The sequence below is a fragment of the Mastacembelus armatus genome, chromosome 12, assembly GCF_900324485.2.
Source record: "Mastacembelus armatus chromosome 12, fMasArm1.2, whole genome shotgun sequence".
NCBI lineage: Eukaryota > Metazoa > Chordata > Actinopteri > Synbranchiformes > Mastacembelidae > Mastacembelus > Mastacembelus armatus.
In genome coordinates, this window is record NC_046644.1 from 13,257,429 (window position 1) to 13,277,953 (window position 20,525).

At 38.4% G+C, this 20,525-nt stretch overlaps 1 protein-coding gene across 4 annotated transcripts in view; it reads left to right on the forward strand.

Moving 5' to 3' along the window:
* rgs3a (regulator of G protein signaling 3a) overlaps positions 1-20,525 on the forward strand; it is a 93,037-nt gene that overhangs the window by 16,551 nt on the left and 55,961 nt on the right. For 3 of the 4 annotated variants that reach the window (XM_026298111.1, XM_026298109.2, XM_026298110.2), the window contains 8 exons: positions 2,385-2,466; positions 3,162-3,267; positions 3,604-4,033; positions 5,999-6,038; positions 6,667-6,971; positions 8,228-8,305; positions 11,696-11,807; positions 15,478-15,521. In XM_026298111.1, the coding sequence (XP_026153896.1) occupies positions 2,385-2,466; positions 3,162-3,267; positions 3,604-4,033; positions 5,999-6,038; positions 6,667-6,971; positions 8,228-8,305; positions 11,696-11,807; positions 15,478-15,521 (1,197 nt within the window). Of the gene's footprint in view, positions 1-2,384; positions 2,467-3,161; positions 3,268-3,603; positions 4,034-5,998; positions 6,039-6,666; positions 6,972-7,868; positions 8,003-8,227; positions 8,306-11,695; positions 11,808-15,477; positions 15,522-20,525 lie in introns of those variants that run through there. The other variant, XM_026298112.1, reaches the window with a different exon arrangement.

Genomic DNA, 20,525 nt, shown 5'->3' on the forward strand with positions numbered 1-20,525 from the left:
AAAATGCAGTCACAGCTTAAAATGTGCAAGACTGAGTTTACAGGACAAAAATACAGAATAACAGTGTAACACTGTCATATACGTCTGTGTGTGTCCCCTTCTACTGATCCAGATAACATTGTCTAATCAACCATGTGTCTGGTTGGTAGATTTTATTTAGTTATGTGCATCTGTCTTCAGTTAATGCTTCCTTTGTTACACTGTTGGAAAGATACACTGAAATCACTACATCAGGGTCAGGATTTACCTAAATTCTCTACAAGAAAGTTTTAATGTAGTTTGGTCTTCCAGAGTCCCCTTGATTGAATTATTAATTCATCAGTAAGGCCGTGCTCATACAATTTAAATATTTAATGCGTGCTGGGAACATTCATTTATCTTCATTCATTTTTAGTAATATGTCCTGTAAATGATGCACTGAAAAAATCACTTTAGGAACAAGATTCATATAAATTTATTGCATAAACTCCAAGCTAGTCTTCTCTTATCTGTTCCTGATTCAAAATAATCCCTCTCCTTTCATTTAGAAGTGGAAAAGGGGGGCATGGGGCAGCTTCTCCCAGGCAGACCAAGTGGGTGGATTCCACTGTGCTTACAAATTGAATTAATGCTGTAAAGGCTCAAGGGTTTGGGATGAATCGGTCCAAATTAGGCAGCCCTAGGAGTTTCTTATAAAGGGCACAATGACTGAAACAGCTTGATTAAAAAGACAGAGATGTACTGTAGACAGTTTTAGACAGATAGATATGTGACATGATAGATATCCCTCGCTGTTTCATTGCATCAGCGCCTCAATTTTTCTGTCATCTGCTCTATCACCTATCACCTATCAACATCCCCTGCACTCTTTTTACCATAATTTGCCTGCCTTTTTATCTGTTTTATCTGTTTATCATGTTTTCATCTCTATCCACCTCCAGTCAGCTTCTAAAAATCTGTGTACCTTATTCTTTTTCCTTTTGCTGTTTTTTTTCTCCTGCACAGCCAAACTTGAGAATGATTACTGTATGGGCCTATCTGTTTGTGCAAAAATATACTCACAGAACAGGGCAACAGTTTTATAATATATATTATTAACTGGATGAAGATGAGCATCCGTGTGTATTTGTGTGTGTCACTGCTTCTTCAGCCTTGAAGGAAGATCCACCCCTTTATCATAAAGGCTGCACTGAGATGCTGTACCCCTTTGTAATTATATATACGTACATGGGTTTGTGATTGATAGAAAGTGTGCATATTTACAAAAGCAGATGACAATTTTTTTCAGCTGTCTTTCTCTGTAGCATGACACTCATTTATTCAGTATTGTCAGTTTGGAGGTAGATTGAGACAAATTCAAGGGACCCAAGGGCAGACAAATATGGTGAAAGAATTTTGCCTTGAAACAGTGTGACATAGGGCACATAAAATCAGCGGACTATAAGAAACCACAATCGTACTCGACATTTTAGGGTCATCCGCTTCAGGCCCCTGAATAATCACCATATTTCTCCAACTTGCTGCATTTTACTCGTGGGTAAATGTTGTAATTTAGCAGCATATACTTGTTGTGGTGTGCTGTAGAAAAATAGAGAGAGATGGGTTGTCTGTGTTCTGGGGCTCTGGTTGTCAGCAGATGAGATTGGAAAGTGAGATGTTTTCGATGGAGCTTTGTTGATTTTGGCTCAGACTTTCGAGCACAGGTATTGGATGTTTGACGGTGTGGGGTCAAAGAAGAAGAGAGACAATGGGAAAGAGACGTCAGTATTGTCTGTGTGTGTGTGGACTTTGCAAATTTTATCAAACAGTCATTGTTCATGTTGGGTTTTTTTTTACATAATGTAATTACTTTAGTTTTTGGAATACTTTTAAAAACCTTAAAAATACATGGCACAAGAGGTTTATTTTGACATATATTCTATATACTTTAGAACTAGTCTTTGTATACACACAGGGATAGTATCATGACAGCGATTTTTCTGACAGTGATAAAATCTGTGTGTTTTTGTGTGTCAACTGTGTACTATTAAAAACCACTGGTGCAAAATAAATTAGCAATCTGCTGTTGGTGGATTCAGTACATTGATTTCAGCACCAAATAATGGAACAAGAATGTCTTTCATCCAGCTCTTAGAGTTGTTTTTCTTACCAACTGAGTTAATTGGGTTCATCGGGAAACTGCTGTCAAGACAGTTTTAATAGGAAGTAGAAGCAGAATACAAATCTACTTAATCGTCCTCTAGGAAGGAAGCTGATTATTGTGCTAACATGCTACTTTTGGTTCCTCAGGTAGTGGGGAAGAGAGAGAAATTTCCTATCACCATATCACAAAATGACTGTGCATGTGTGTATTTGCGCGTGTGTGTCTTTGTGTGCGTGTGTGTGCATGTGTGCATGTTTTGTAGGTGACCATCCTTCGAGGAAAGGATGGATATGGCTTCACCATCTGCTCGGATTCCCCTGTGAGGGTGCAGGCTGTTGATCCAGGCAAGTTTTGCATGCTCACGTCAGTGCAACTCAGTTTTACAGCATTTTATACATCTTAAGGTCTTTACTGTTCTGCTCTTTCACAAACATATAAATATATGGAGACAGACCAGGTGGCTAAGCTACTCCTTAAATCAGAAATTATTGATTTTTTTTTTTTTACCCCTTTGTTCCAGTTTAAAGGCACTAGGAAAACAATATGGTAATGGATCATTTGACTGTAAAAGTTGCTTTCCCATTGATTGACCTCAGTTTGGCATCTCATGAATACGTCTTACATCATGAAATTTTCATATCAGCTGTGCAGGATTTATTTATTTATTTGGTTTTTATTCTAATCAGCATTAGGGTTGGCCAGTCAGCAGGGTGTTTCATTTAATAGGGAAACCCGTCTGTCAAACAGGATGTCTTGAAGTCATGCCCTCATGTTGACAGGTGTCCACCCTGCTGCCATGTCTTTGAACGTGATGCTGAATTTTGAGCTGATCACATTATTACTGTGCCTGTGGAGGGATGAAAGGCATTTACAACAGAATTACATCTCAGAGTATCTTATGTTTTTTTCTTTAATCTGTAAAGTGTTTTTCCAAGCAGTCTCCAACTGAATGAATAAACTTAATACCTAATAGCTTAATAGAGCAGTTACAGCGCCAATCAACATGACTATTTGTCTAATGGTCTTTTCACTCTGGCAGGGGGTCCAGCGGATCAGGCGGGTCTGCAACAGTTGGACACTCTCCTGCAGCTAAATGGTCAGCCAGTGGAGCAGTGGAAATGTGTGGACTTAGCACATGCTATTAGGTAATGACTCCAAAACACCAGGGTTTTGTGGGAAGACTTATACCAAGCTTTTGAGGTCCCATTCAAAATGTTATTCAAGACTAAATTATGTCATGTGCAATGAATTATTTGATTTACATTGATTGCTGTCTGTGACTTCTCAAGGTATGGGCAAATGCAGTAAGAACATTGCTTATATTTTTAGATGTGTTGTTTCAGGATTGAAACACAACAAAATGTTTTTAATTCCATTTGAAATACTTTATCATTTTTAATCTGTTTAGTCCCAGGATACTATAAGTACTAAGTATACTCCTCCAGGTTTTGTTGATCAGTATCTCTTGTTCCTCTTTGTAGAAACAGCGGTAATGAAATCACAGTGGTGGTGTGGCGCACTGGTCCATCAGCTAAGCCTAATTTTGAGGGCCTAATTCATCGGCCCTCATACAAGCCCTCCACCTCAAATTATGATGCCCCCTCACCTCCTACCCGCAGACGAGGCCCAGATGTGGGCACAAGCAAAACTCCCCCAGCTGTGCCACCTTTACCAGCCCACCACCGTGCCACTGCCAGCCGCAGGCTGCTGGTCAACGGCTCAGACGCTGGAAATAGTGGTGCAGGCATAGGGACCCTAGGATGGGGCACCCAGGGAGGGTCGGCTGAGGAGCTAGATGGGAAGCCACGACACCTCCACCACCCTCACACTGCTACATTGAAGGGTACCAGAGTGAAGGCATCCAACGGGGACAACTACATTATCCTGGCACCCATCAACCCTGGAAGCCAGGTACCGCAGACTGGTGGTGGGCTGCATCTTCATCATCTTCTTCGTCCTCCTCATCCTCACCATGGCCATATGATGGCTCATCCTAGATATGTCTCCTTACCTTACATCCCTGGGGCTAGTAGATAGATAGAAGGACTGTATATACAGTATGTCTGGGCCATTTGAATTACTGCTGTCTCACATTTGTGTGCTTTTTCACTTGTTTTGAACATACTACATACATAGCTACATATGCATGACATGCATATATTTCAGTGTCATGTTGACACAGACTGAAAAGCAGGAGGAGACATAAAATATAGCTGGTTAACACATTGTTTGACTGTACTATGGGAAGTTTTGGCACTATTTCTTTCGTTACATTCTACCAACTAAGCACAGGCCATCTTAGGAAAACAATACACATGTATTTATATTACAGATATCCTATAGATAAATCAATTGTGTGACACCAGTATTTTAAAAATAAATAAGGACAATGAATTCAACAAAAATACTACATAAGTGCATTCATCAGTATAACATGCATGTACATGCACAGTATGACATGTATATGACATTTTATACAGTATACATATTTTTGCATCCAGTGACACCATGTATATGAGGTTAAAGCTTTGATCATAAAAACAAAATAAAGTAAACTCAATAAAGCAAAAAGACTGTACTGAATTCCTCAGCTAACAACTCTGTAACAGTATAATACTAACCTATTCATCACCTCAGGCTAACAAACATGAACCAAAACATTCAGGAGTGCTTGAGAGAGATTACAATCTATAACAGGCTAAGAATACAGTTTTAAAATAGTGTCTTAAAAATTCCAAAACATTTCTAACTAAATCCCTTTTCAGTCTTATGTAGAATTGATAGTTAATTTGCTTTGCTTCCTTGCCTCTTCCTCTTTCTTTGTTTGATTGTTAGTGAGTTTGTCTGTGACTTGAAGCTACGTGTGTGTTAGTTGTATGTGTGTGCCTTAAGCAGCGCCCATCTTCATCTGGGAATGCTTTTCAGATTCAGATAAGGGACACTGCAGTGCATGGCAAAAGGCAGCGTGAAACATAAGCAAAGATCATGAAGAACAGAAGTTGAAGCAGAGAAATGGCACTTGTATTGAAAGAAAGACTGTAGGGTGGTCTGGTAGCCTCAGGAAAAAGATTGGAGGTACATGCCAACACGTAACACTAGCCTTTAAACAACCTCCCCTTCTATTTCAAACAACAAAGGAGGCAGGGATTTGGTAAGACTTTGTGGTGGCCATTGCAGGCTAAATATACCAAAAGCCCTGTGGAAGTGGGTCATGTTGGTGACATATCACAGCGACACAATACTCTAGTTCACAAAGAAAAGCTTTGAAGGCCCAGTATATGGAATATATTTAGTTATCTGGCAGAAAAGTTTGTTCATGATAAGCATTTGGTTTATTATTCAGAACATGTGATGTGGTGTTAGCGTTCCTCCCTCAGTTGATTGTAATTTACTGTGACAGGTAGAAACTATCATCGCCTCACTGAGTCCAGTGTGATTCTGCGGAGTCCTAGAAACTAAATTCAGAATCATGCAAGTGACTGCAGATAATAACGTCCAGCTTTGTCTTAGAAAACATGATCATAGCATTGAGAATTAAAGTACAGGGCAGAAATACTGCAGAGTTAACACATCCAAAACATTCATAGTATAATATGGGAGTAGCATGTTCTCCAATTTGAATTTGTCTTTATTAGAATAATTAAACATACATCATGGTAGCCCTTACCTATACAGATATATATTATATTATCAATGATCAGTGATACATCATAGAGATTTATGAGTTATCTTTAAATTCTCAGCATATTAAGCTATTTATAAAACAATGATATACTGTAGCTTATGTTATTGGTTTAGTATGTCTTATTGTTTTATTCCATTCTAAGCAGCAACTCTATTTAATAATAATGCCATTTCATATTATTCTGCTTTCAGATCTTGAGGCCTGTTTACCAAGACAACCAGGGAACTCTAGGTAAGACCTGTGCAGTATGTGATGTTCCTACTCAGGCCTTGATAAAGACTACAGTGAACTCTGATGGGTATTTTGGCTGAAAGCCTTTATTATTTTGGATGTAGGCCAATGTTAATTAAAAATCTGTCTTCACATTTCATGTGACTGTTAATTTAATGAATATGATTAAATTCACTTAACTTTTGGCACCCTAAGAGAACCTCAGATTAAAGTGACTTTAGAAATAAAATGAATGCAAAACACTCACTGTTTAAATAAATCCCTTATAACATTCAATTATTGTGAATTTTATGTGTTTTTTCCTATAATCTGTGCTGTCTTACAGCTTAAAATATAAGATATGTATTTTCTGTCTTAAGGTAAACATGAGCTAAGCAAAGGAGGTAAATGGTGAGAGGTAGACGTGATAGAAAGGGTTTGTTTTGAGAGGTTTTTCTTTGCTGCTTTGGTTAAGAGAAATGAGAGTGGTACTGAGCTCCTCATCTAACTCTACAGCCAAAAAAGTGAAAAAGTATGTTTAGCAAAATGTAAATGTGTAAAGATTTCACCACATGCATCATAAATGACTTCAGAAATGACATATCTTTAAGCTTTATGCCTACATCACTTTCTTCTTTTTGTCCCACAGCTGCCAGGCTATACCCCACACGGCAAGCTTCTGGTCCACAGCCTCAGAGTGGTGGTGGGGGCACCTTCTCTGGAGGAAGTGGTGGCGGTCTTTCCAGCCGTACTGGTTTCCTGCGACGGTCTAACAACTCTAAGACAAAGACTTCGTCCACCTCCACTAATGCTGGTGTATCCAGCTACCAGCATCATAATGCCAACTTTGCCAATTACCAGAACTGTACCATTGTTCGCTCACATACGTCACATGCCAGCTATGGATATGTGAAGGTGGCACCCAAGATCCTTATCTTTCCCATTTTTGTTCAGGTATGCCAATATGTGTGAATTTTTTATATGTGATTTTATAGTTGGTGGTTTTAAATGTCACACATCTTGATTTGCACTAGATCACCATGCTGTAAAAACCAGCTTTCAGTGGCCAGACAGAGAAGTCCATATGTAGAGATGCAAAAGTTAGTCTAGATCTTTCTAGGTAGAATAGTTCTCCTAAACACATTTGTGTCAAATGAAAATTGTAGTTGCTATTTCAATGTATTTTTAAACATGACACATTTTAGTTAACCAATTTCTGGGTTAGGCTGCAGAACTGGAGAAACAGGTTAGAGATGCTAAAGAAAAACAACAAGGGTGTTTTTTAACTTATCAGTTTTATGCCGTACAATCAAGTAATGGGTTTTTATTAATCTACTGTAAAACCTGTTCACATGCTTGGCAGAGTGCAAAGATAATGCATATTACATAGAGTATGTACTGCATAGTATGGTAATTAGGCTGCTCATAGTTTTGTAAAGAAGGACTAGACTAAAGCAGAGACAAGTTGTGTGAATTGCAATACAAATACTTTCATATCTGTGTATGCACATGCACAGTGATTAAAATAAATATCTTGTGAGAAAAAAAGAAGTAAAAAGAACGCTAAAAAAAGAAGACTGTTCTGAGCTACGATAGTTGATGGTTGGTCTTGTGGGGGCTTCTATCCATTTACACTTTCAAAATGCAGAAACTGTGGTGATGCATCCTGTTGATTCATACAGAAACATTTAACCATAAGCATACTTCACATGTTCTGCAAATTTTACACATGCACATTATTGAATTGTCCCTCTGTCAAACCCTTGGACTTTAGAGCTAGTCTCCTCCTCCTTCGTCACTGCACTAGTTCATTTTAAGTGCAAATGCCTTGTTACACTCAGACCACATATACTGCCTCACAGTTGCAGCTCGCTGTCTGACTTGACAGAAGACTGAAACTTTCAGTCTTATTTCACACCATAAAAAAAGACTTGCTGTTAGCTGTTTAGCTGATCATTTTGGATTTGGAAGCCGAAATGGATTTGGTACTGCAACTTTTTACTTATCAATAACAAATGCAATATCATGGTCTTGATTTTTATCTTGAACAATGCTTAATATATATTTAGAAATCTGAAAATTAGTGTAGTCAGAGGTTAGTAATGTGTGCATGTGGTCATCGATAAACACCTAATTAAATATATCACTTTGCAATGAAAAAACCTCAAAATTGTGTCCAAAATCTAATCTCTGTGTTCTTATATGTCCAGCCTGTTGACCTGTGCAGCCGAACTCTCATCATATCTGAGGAAATGATATTACACGAGAGCAAGCACCATTCTCTGAAGGTAAGTGCCATCAGTGCACTGATGAACCTAAATATGTTCTGTGTATCTTTTGTCCATGTGATGTGAGCATATGTGTGTGTGTGTCTGTATATATATATGTGTATATACTGTATATATATATATATATTACTATATGTAGTTCATATAGTTTTCTAATTTGATTGATACAAAAAGACTGCAGCCCTTCCATCCTCTCTTCTCTTCACACTGCAGGGGACAGTCTAGTTGGCACAACCAGTTATGTGGTTTGTGTATTTGGCCAAAGTGGAAGTGACGGTCAGTTGCTTTGATGTGCATCTTAAGTCAAAATGTGTGTTTGTTCCTGAGTTATGCATGTATATAAAAGGGAGAACAAGTATAGAGCACAACCCTGAGAGGAGACTGGGGCGGAGTAGATGTCCGAATTTGTAACTACTCTGATCTATTAGGTCCACGAGTCATGGAAAATAAATAATTGATAAAGAGAGTGGAGAGTGCCAAAGATCTGACTCTCAGGGAAATTCTGTTTTATGTATCAAAAGAAACTGTGACTCCTTTGATCTATACAGTATTGATTCTTTCAAAACATTTTAAATTTAAAGTATTGACATTTATTCTGTAAGAACTATGTGATTGTAGGGTTTTATGCTATTCTGCAAAGAAGTAAGAGCCAAGTCCAGTAATGTAATCGTACAAGCAGACTGTATATCAGGTTAAAATGAGCTTGTAAGCCCTTATTTAGTTTTAAGTATTGGCAGAGGAGGATCTGTATTTGAAATTTAATGTTGTTGATATCAGTGTTTCAAATGAGGGGAATTCTGTCTCAAGGTATGTTGATTGGACTGTATTGGACAGACTGTGGAAAGAGGATTGTTATTGTTATTGTACTGAATCAAGCTCTTGCCACAGCTTTTTGATTTGCCCTGCTGGACAATCTGTGCTGTGCTGTGCACTGAAGTGCTGTCTCTGTGGGCTTGAAAGGTAATTCTGGCATCATACTGTGGTCAGCCATGAAACAGACATTTAAAAGTCAGTGTTTGTCAGGAGGGAGTTTCTCTCCACTGAGCCACTTTATTCAGGCTAACAATATTGCTGTGTTGTTTCAGCATTTATACAAGGGCTGTGTAACAAAAACGTAAGCTGAACACTGCACAACATGGATTTATTCCAATGACATTTGGACAAAGGCAGCACGGTGGCTGAGTGGTTAGCACTGTTCCCTCACAGCAAGAAGGTCCTGGGTTCGCAACCCGGCCTTTCTGTGTGGAGTTTGCATGTTCTCCCTGTGCTTGTGTGGGTTTTCTCCAGGTACTCTGGTTTCCTCCCACAGTCCAAAAACATGTATGTCAGGTTGATTGGTGACTCTAAATTGCCTATAGGAGTGAGTGTGAGTGTGTGAGGTTGTTTGTCTCTATGTGGCCCTGTGATGGACTGGTGACCTGTCCAGGGTGTACCCCTGCCTTCCACCCAAAGAGAGCTGGGATAGGCTGCAGCAGATCCCTGTGACCCTGGTTAAGGAATAAGCGGGTATAGATAATGGATGGATGGACATTTGGACAAAATAGATTTTTAATTTTAAGAATTTAATTGAAATTTTGACTAAATAATTGCAATAATTCAGGATGACATTTACTCTAAATGGATTGAATCATATGAGAAATTAATAAAGACCAATAAAGGTCCTAAAGGTTATTAACATTTGACACAGGTTTAAAATTTTACTTCTTGTTATCCTGTGATAAGTCATTTTAATCATATAAAGCCTATTAATTACACTGTCACCGATCTTAGACAGTGGACTTGATGGTGCATGAGGATGCTATCAGTTATTGTATTTGCATAATACTACAAATGCAACTTTGTTATCTTAAAAAGGAAAGTTACCAATAATACCAATAATAAACTACGTTATCAATCATTAATTAATCTGTCAAAAATAATGTTATTTTGATGATATAGTTAAACGATAATACTGAACGCATTAATTAGTTGCGTTCAAATAAGGCATTGTAAAATAACATCAGGTTGACTTAGTGGCCTCTTGTATTTATTTTAGGACAGACATAGAATTGTTACTGTACATACAGTTAGAAAGACTTGAGAGTTGAATTCAATTGTTTTTGAAATCATTTCTACAAAACTTTGTGAAGATTTGAGTAGCCTGTATTTCAGTGTGCCCATCTATTAGATCTATTTCGCATTGTAAGTTTGTATGTTTGTCAGTGTGAACTACTTGCCTTGTCCTTGTTCGTTACTCATACTTACATCCTCTTCCACCCACTCAAACCAACAGACTCACACATGCACGTGCGCACACACACACACACACACACACACACACACACACACACACACACACACACACACACACACCCACACACACACACACACACACACACACACACACACACACACACACACACACACACACACTCTCTCTAACCACACTATGGCTACATCTGAAATGCCCCCTCTGTTATCTCACCCTTAAAAGGAAGCTACCAAAGCAAATGCATTGTCTTGAAACATTGTCCATCTACACAAATTACACTGCATGCAGTGAGGTTGCACGAAAGCAGACATATGCAACCGTTGTTCACACTTCTAGACTCCTTTTTTTTTTATCTGTTTCTCTTCTCTCTACTGTCTTTTTCTTTACCATTGCACACAAGTAAAGCTAGTCATGGGCTGTCATGGCATGTTACACAACACTTCATCAAATCTCTGGAGTAATCATCCAAAATTTTATTTTATTTTTTAAAACCTTTTTTTGGGCCGGGCGGGTGTGGGGTTTAGGGATTATACAACATTTGGATAAAAGGCAAATACAATTACAATTTACAAAAAGGAGCACAGATGAAAAAAGATGATTTTGAATGACTAGACACACACACACACACACACACACACACACACACACACATGCACACACACACACACATAAGGAACATACAGACATATAGTACAAGCAAACTTTAGAACATGAGTAAAATAACACAGGCAACAAAAACACCCTAATGATAACGATCTAACTATATATAAGAAAGGCCACATTGTCAGTATACTTAAAAATACAGCAAAGCATGTTCTTCACTTCACTTGACAGAGAAATACCTGGGTGGGTGTATGGCCATAATGTGTGTGCTGCATTTCCTGTGATAGGTCATGTGATCAGGGAGCTCTGATGCGAGTGAGAGTTCTCACTGGATTTGAGATGTGTGTTTCTGAGATGCAATTATTGTACTTCAAGGTGCAAATGCTCATGAGACAAAAGTATGAAATAAAATTCAGTCTTTTCCCCCTCTTATTTACTCTTGTTCAACCTCACCTCCTCCTCTTCACTCTGTGGTTTTCACTTCATGTTCCTCTCTGTTTCACCTTGTTCCTCCATTTCTACCCTAACAATTTCAGGTTACAGTGTTTGTCTACAACGACCTGATGCTGGTGACAAGGGAAGATGAACCAGGCAAGTGTAACGTCCTTCAGAGTCCCCTGTACCTCCGACAGCTGCGACTCCAAGATGGTATGTAAAAAAAAAATTGAAATCTAAACTATGTAAAATCCGTGATGTGTCAAGCAATAATATATGCATGTCAATCTGTGGCAGGAGTGTAGGCTGTGTAAATATCATGTTCATCATATTCTTTGTAATTTTACAGACACGAGGGCAGCAAAAGTTCACATATCTAATATGGGCTAACAAAATGCTTTTTTCCATTGAAATCCTAAATATAAAATTATTCTTACTCACATCACATTGAATTGAAGTGAATACATGGGGACTCAATCATCTGTGCCTGGGTGTTTGTCATTCAGCACAACACTGAGGTTCAAACTTAAATTCATGTTATTACATCAACAAACTGAAAGTCCAAAAACCCCAAGACAAAAGCTGCAGTCTGTAAATACATCTCCAAACAATCTTATCTGTACGGTACCCTGTTAAACCTTGTTTAAACTTTTGCAGTTCAACACAGAAAAAAAGGAAACGTTACACTTAAACACATGAATTGCAAAACTAGAAATAAACACACAGTGCTACGGTTACAGGGATATTTTCAGTTGAGCTTAATCAGAGAATATTTAGGGAAACATTGCCTAAGTTCCTGCTGCTTTGTCTTTTTATTTCACCTTTGTGTAAACAGCCACCTCCTCTTTCATTATGGAGAGAATAGCTTGGCCATCAGGGCCACACAGAGCCCAGGCAACTCAAATAAATAGGACTCTGTGTTTAGAGTGGTGGGTGGTGAACATGGGCAAAGTTAAGAGAGACGTTTGGGACAGAGCAAGTGGAGAAGGAACATACAGTAGACTGGCAGTACTACAAATGTAGCACTACATGGATAGTGACTTTCTCCTCAAGCTGACTGCATCAGCTCAGTCGATTATTATACCGAGCACGACGTAAACCACAAAACACCTGTGTGAAAGTGTCAAAAGCTGGGTGACATTAAAATAGGACAAATTAAAAATACTAATATTAATTTTAATAAGTGCTACTGGTAATTAGAAGTAATTAGTTGGGAGGAATATCAAACTGTAGTGTTCACGTCTTGGCTGGGCTTGACCTTGAATGGCTAAAGCTTACAGGTGTCAGTGTAGTCCCACACAGGCTTTCATCCTGGACTGCAAGTGCCTGAACCCACTATCATTCTTCTATCATGTTGACTTCAGTCAGCCAGTAAGAATATCCAAGAAATATGCACTTGTTGGTGTTCTTATTAAATACTGTGTTGTGTGAACTCAGTGGTAGTTTTCATCCTTTTCACAGTTTTAATTTTTATTTTTTAATGATGGAACTGATTATTTACTTGGCAGTGGGATCATAGATTAATTTAGTTCATAAATCTAAAAAAAAAAGCCAATTAAATCATAAATAATTCATCCAGTTATCTGTTTTTATATTTATATATTTGTGAAAATTGTAAGACTTTTCATCAAAGGTTTTTATTCTTGTTTTTGTCACAGATGACTTTTGCACTGAGTATTTTCACAGCTCTGTACTCACTGTTACAAGTCACAGAGTTTTGTTAAAGTTCAGCTTCATTAGCATATATCTTGTATGCATATGTGCTGAGTCAGGCTTGAGACAGTGTGGCTGCTTATTGAACGTTTGCTTAACCCACATCAACAGAAATGTCAAAACACTGAATAGGATTACTAATTGCAGATGTGTCATAAAGATTAGGATGTGTGGTGTCCTGATGCAGCTCTGCCCTCTCCACAGACATAGCAGGTTTTGCCTGGGCCTCCACCCTGCACCTAAACAATCAGAGATCACCAGGGCGGGGGATTCAGTGTGTGTTTCATGAGAGGACACACACTCACACACAGACACACATCTCCACCCTGCTGCCTGTCATTGTTATTTTGCTTCAGCAGCGTCAGTCAGGAAAGAGGCGCCGGGGGACTGTGTTTGTTTCTGAAAGGGTGTGTGTGTGTGTGTCTGTGTCTGCGTGCATGTAATGACACAGTACATGTTCAGTATAGGGGGTTTCCTGTATTCCTGTCACCCCGATACTAGGCAGAGGAGCGTGGGAAACTTTGAGAGAAGTATTAAACACCTTTGACAACTCCTGTGTTAGTAGAGCAATGCACTGTATGTCTACTCTGCAAAAGGCAAGACAGTTTCCCCAGTGGTTTGTGTTTCATTGGATTAAGTAGAAAATCAGTTATAATGACATCATTGTCATCTAAAATCATTCTACCTGTCACATAGAGGCGATTTAAAAATATTCAAAGCACTTTAAGCATTTTTATGACCTGTAGAAAGCAGTGTTATTCTTTAATTCAAACTTAAAGTATGTGCATCATTAAATGGGTTTTCACCTGACTTGAACAAGTCCCTTTCACAGTACTTTGACAGCACCGTGCTGGTTTTGAAACATCAGAAAGACATCCAACAGTGACCTCTGCTGTTGGTTATGAAAAGAGCACTGACGGCCTTATATCACACACTAACCATTAGTGACCATCACCACCACTTCACTATCTTTAAGGCAGAGGTTTGGTCTCTCTTTTGTTCAACACTATGGGCTGTGTTTGTTTAGAGACTGTATAAAATACAGCAACAGAAACAAGCTGAAGTGTAGTCTTTGGACTTTCACTCATTCTGTCTCTCATCAGTATTCAGGGTGAGGAATATTTGGTCAGTAATGCTGATTCTCATTCAGATTCTGAAGATGTCAAGGCTGGATTCAAATACTTTCCTAAGTGTGCAATAAATATTAGAAAGAGAAAGCAGACCTATTCCTCTTTAATGTATGCACAAGGTGTCTACAGAGTCCCCCCCACTCCTCTCTTCCCAGTATTCTCTTCTTTGCTCTTCTAAGGAGCAAGAGGCAATGCTGGAGCAGCCAATAGGCTCAATATGTCCAGGTTCAGAAAGCTAGCTCTGTTGCTGGACTGGCCTGGAGAGTCTGAATTTAGTAACTGAAGGAAGGCTGGTAATCATGATTTATAAGCTTGTCTTGGAACAGTCCTCCCATGCTGAACTCTATGATCACGCTGAAACCCTTCCTCCTTTCCATTTGGGAAAAGATCCCTTTCTAATGCAGTCTTTCCAGTATTTTTTGTCATCACAAATTAGCTTCACTGCACTTAGCTCAGTCATGAATTTTTAATACAACTGACACATACTTTAGATTTAAAGTTAAGTTTTCAGGGCTTTATCATCCTACCTGCAGTCAGAAAACTGAGTTTCATGCACAGATATAGATAGATGCTTTTTTAAATCTCACCTCAGAGCCAAGTTAAACCCCGCCGTGATCTTGAACATCAAAATAGATTGTGTTTGTGCTGAGTTGTAATAAAATAGTGAGCATCACTTCAACATATAGATTATGTGTTTTTGTTTGAGTGTGTGTGTGTGTGTGTGTGTGTGTGTATTGCTGGGTTGGGGGTGGGTAGGTGTTCTCGATTAAAACCATTTATCTTGACTCCAGCCCCTCAGGCCTGTGAGCACTTCTACCCTGAGTTACGGATGGATGTCTACAAGGCTGACCTGTAGTGAAAGTCAATATTTACATCAATATTTTGGCATAATCATAATCAAAAATCAAAGATGATGTTTTATGTACCAAAAGGAAGGAAAGGAGTCAAAAGGAGGAAGGGTTGATTATTTGGCAGAAAATAAAAAGATGTCCTAAAGAAAGAATTTTAATGCATCTCTCTTTTTTTTCTTTGTTTTACAGATTATGCTGAAGAGCTGAGATTCTACCTTATTCATATGACGGAGGTAAGACAAAGGATTGTGTCTGAAATAAAACAAGAAAGAGGGAAATGGAGGATGTAATGTGAGCAGTCTATTTTGGCTGTGAGCCGGAGGGGCAATTGAAAACCACATTACTCTGAAGACACAAGAATTAGTGGAAAGCTCAGATGAAAATGTCTTTTTTTTCTGTCTTTATCATATCCAGCTCCATGTCAGACCTGTCTTTATCACACACACAACATGCATTGATTATGATTTTTTTGGACATATACAGTATTATATCTTGTTATGGCATATAATCATCCTTTCTTCCTTTTTCTATAACACCTTGGCTGTCAGGCAGTCATTTTAAAATGAAGGGGAAAAGCACAGTTATTAATATTTTATTGCTGTGTTTTTTTCCAATGTTGAGTAACTGATTTGTTCCGATAGTTCAGCAGTATAAAAAACATATGGCCAGAGCAGAAGTCTAATTTGATAGATGGTCTTAGCAAAACCCTAATGGCAACTTGACATACAGCAAAAAAACAAAAAACAAACAAAAAAAAAACAGTACAGCAGGATTTCTAACATTGTTATTGTTTGAAATGTAAAATATACATTCCCTTGTTGAATAACAGCAGTGCTGCACAATCACTATTTTATTCTTCACAGCTAGATGTGTGTTACCCACTGTAGTGCACGTCTGCATAAATAGTTATAAAATCACTGAATATATAATTAGGATTCTGCATCACTGTCTAAATAGTACTACACTGGACAATAACTGTCAGAAAAAAGTGTCGTGAGAGGGAGAAAAGTATAAAGGCAGGCCCCTGGGAAGGATGCAATGGTTTTCTGACAAATAAGGACGAGTGTGGCTGTGGTCTTTACCCCATCACCTTCGGATCTTAAATGTTTTGTTCTCTCATTTTCAAGTCAAGTCAGGAATGCGTCTCCTCACAGTCAGTATGAAAAGGGAGAATGATTAAAGCAGCCAGTACAGTAACTCTTCTCAATGCACCTATGGACATGCAATTAAGAGAAACCGAAGAAATATGATCCTGTCCTTATACAGCTAAAGTTTGCTATACAAAAACTGTGGTGAATTGGCTTTTGTTGTGCCACACTTTCATGTTGCTTTTGCATCACATCAAACACAGGAGAGGGAAAAAAAATCAGTCTCACTCTCAAAAACACTGTGACTGCATTAATCATAATTGGCCATGTTTGAAGCTGGTGAGGATCCTGTCCTTATTGTTGCACTAGTGACTCCTTTACAATATATATTTTATGAATCTATAATATAAAATATAGCCAGAACAAACTGAACAGTCTTTTTTTTCTTTTTTCCATCCATCCAACCACTGTGACGGCAATTTGTTTCGACTGCAGATGTCTGCTCATGTGGTTCATTTTTTCACTGAGCAACTATATAAACCCACCCTCTCTTGCTGCAGAAATATCATCACACTATTTTTGCTTTGAAATGTGCTGCATAACCTCATTAGGAGCTTATGAATCTTTTAAAAGACCTCTTTAAAAAAAAAAAAAAAATCCAGACCGAATGGATGGGCCCTGATATCTGTCTCACAGGCTAAAAAAAGAGGAAGAGAAAAGAAAAGGCTCAAATATTTTACAGTCTATCCAATTAGGCAACATATATAAATAGAAACTCTTACGTAAGACTGCATGGGAGAGAATGAGAGTTTGGATGATTTAAAGGCATATTTTGGATTTTATATGATACTTTAAAAGGTCTTCATGAATGTCATATAAATGCCATATATAAACAAATATATTTTACATTACAGAGGAGTAGGGGCTGCTGTCAGCATAGGCTTGAAAAGACCTATTGGTTCTCCAGCTAAATAGTCAGCTGAGACAACTTTGCACAGATGCTGCCAAAAATACCAAACTAGTCCAACATATATGAGTGAAAACAGACATAGAAACAGCAAAGCCATTGTGTATGTGTGCTTGTTTCCAGTCAGGATTTAATTGACTCAGCCGCCTTCCTCTCCCTTGTCAGACTCATTCCTCCATCCTGTCAGATGCCCGCACACAGTCTCACTCACACTCATACACAAAATGTGCAGTCATCTGTTATAGATGATACACCTGTCAGCAGTTCATTTTATACCTCAGGGAGTAAACAGTGTTCACAATAAAACCCTGTATACAATTTGCTCTTACTGTAGCTCAGGGGCACTATAGGAAATACTGTATGAAAGGTCATATAGTTTCATTTGTCAAACTGCAAATAAATGATCAAATATTTGATGACATTCTTCTCTTCTCTTCTCTTTTCTCTTTTCTCTTCTCTTCTCTTCTCTTCTCTTCTCTTCTCTTCTCTTCTCTTCTCTCTTCTCTTCTCTTCTCTTCTCTCTCTTCTCTTCTCTTCTCTTCTCTTCTCTTCTCTTCTCTTCTCTTCTCTTCTCTTCTCTTCTCTTCTCTTCTCTTCTCTTCTCTTCTCTTCTCTTCTCTTCTCTTCTCTTCTCTTCTCTTCTCTTCTCTTGCTGTTCATGCATATGCATGCATATGCATGAACAGCCGCAGAGCTGCTATAGTGCTCATTTACCTTGAAGTGATGACAGAATCTTTATGGAGTGGTTGATATTCTGGTCCCACTGGTAGTGCAAACTAGCGTGTGAAGTGAAGAAATGTGAGGTAGACGGAGACGGAAAATTAGGAGAGAGGAAAAGATATCAAAAGAGGCTGGGAACAGCTGGCCTGCTGAGCTCTGCTAATTAAAGAAAATGTAGACATGTTTGAATGCCCCTGCCCCTTACTGCTGCTGTGTGTGTGTTTTATTCAAATGACATATATGTGCGGTGTGAGAGGTTCTTATTGAATTGCCCTTTGCAAAGATCACACACGTGCACACACATATTTGTCCTAAAGACTACTGTTCCCCTGTTACTCTATTCCTGGCCTGGCCACAGCTAAAATGAGCATTACAAATAAAAGTATTTAAATGAAATCATTATCATTATTATTATTATTATTATTGTTATTATTTTGGTGTCTAGATATTGTACAAGACTGGATTCATATTTAACCTGGGACCTGTGTTGCATGTCATTTCTCTTCTGTTTCCTCAAATATTTTAGTCTCTGTGCAATAAAGGAACAAAATCCAGGACATGGCCAAACCTAAATAAAATACTGTATTTATGTAGTGCTGCTATATAACTTTACATGTAGTGCTGTATTAAATATAAACAATAGAAACATTAGGCAGCCCACCCATAATATACTGTGCATATAGAAATTATATACAGAAACAGAAATTATTCAGGACTTCTTGTCCACTGTGTTGACCTTTCTTTTGAAAGTGACAGTCTTCTTTAAAATCGATTCTTTCTTTGGTGATTTTTAGTGATTCTGCATTTACCTACTAGATGTTAGCATGATGTAGACTGAGTAAAAAAAAGTGCTTTCATTATGCATAATTAGGAAAAATAAAGTTGAGCAATTCTACAATTTCAGTCTTTTTCTCTTAACTGTCTCTGTCTGTCACAATCCGCCCTCTCCTCCTTTTGTCTACTCCTGCCCTTCTCCTCCATAACTGGAGGTCATCCTATTTTAGCACTTGCTCAAAACAGAACTGATCTAACCCAGATTTACAAGTGACAGAGGAGTGTGTGTGTGTGTGTGGGGGGGGTCCAATTGTGTCTGGAAAGTCAACTGTGTGTGTGACGCAGGAAGAGAGGAAGCCAGAAAGCATTGTGTATACGAAAAACCGAGAGCAAGGACAGAGACTGTACAAGGTTATTGACTACATTATTGAGTGCACCAGGGTCATCACAGAGTCGCCATGGGTAACTTGGCCGATCGGGTCGGGCCTAAGAAAAGCTTTGTTAGGGAGGCGAGCTCTCTTCAGCAGCACCTGCTATCTGACAGTGGAGATGTAAGTGCTACTGACTGATGGTTCTAGTTCAGGTTATATTCTAATGTTTAGAGAAAGATTTGGATTGTTTCCACTGTGTAGCTAAACTGCATGAAATCTTTTTTTTCTAAGACCAGTAGATGTAGTTTGATAAAGAAAATGTTGTGATGACTGGTGCTGACTGACTTGTGTTTTTATTTGTTCGTCTTATGTGTTATGTTATATTGTGCTGTTGCTGATGCTGCAGACATTTGATGTGGTAGATGCTGTAATGGTTTTCATAAAAAGTCCATTAAGTTGCATGGTCACTAATTTATCACTATTTCCCAGAAATTGCCATTAGTATGTAATTGACACAATGCAGTCATCACTAATGACTGCACAGATAATGAATAATTTTCATTTAGCACCACAGCAGTAAGAATGACTAAAACAGCTAACTTTATCTCAGCATGGTCTGTATACATTTATTTTTGTATCAGATTTTTATTTCCTCATTAGTCAGTTGTTATAAAGATTTTGCTCTTTTGAACCATGTATGCAAATCATATTTAATGTGGAGTTTGCAGTGATAATAAATAGTAATTATGTTCTGTACAATTGAAGCGCCATCGGTAATGTGATGGTTGAGAGAGAAGCCGAACTAGGTGAAATCACAGTGTGATGGTTTGCGTGTAGTCTGCGGATCAGCACGGGAGCTCTGAGATCAGGCGAAAGCAGCACTGTGCTGCGCATACAAATAGACTTTTTTTTTTTTTGCAATTTGTCTGTACTGTAAAAGGTCAGAGTGTTCTCAGTTTAGAATATGCAGGGTGACGTTCATGTGATGTTTGTGGACACATGAATAATAGTTTAATTGTGATTTGAACATTTAACATCTTAAATTCATCTACATTACAGTATAATGATGTACACCTAGAGGCATTTGTTTGCAATGTATAGAACAGTATGTCTTTTTATGGATCTATGTAGCCATTTAAGTTTCTCTGTGCTCCCAGGCACATCATTGACTGCATGACACTTAGGCTGTAGCTTATAGTCTGGAGGAAGGCCAGGGGCTCTTGTCAGCAAAATGCCTACTTTATGGTAGCTATCCATAACAGGACCAGACTCTCTGAGGTCTGATTAAACCAAGATCTACCCTCTTCCCTCCAGCTG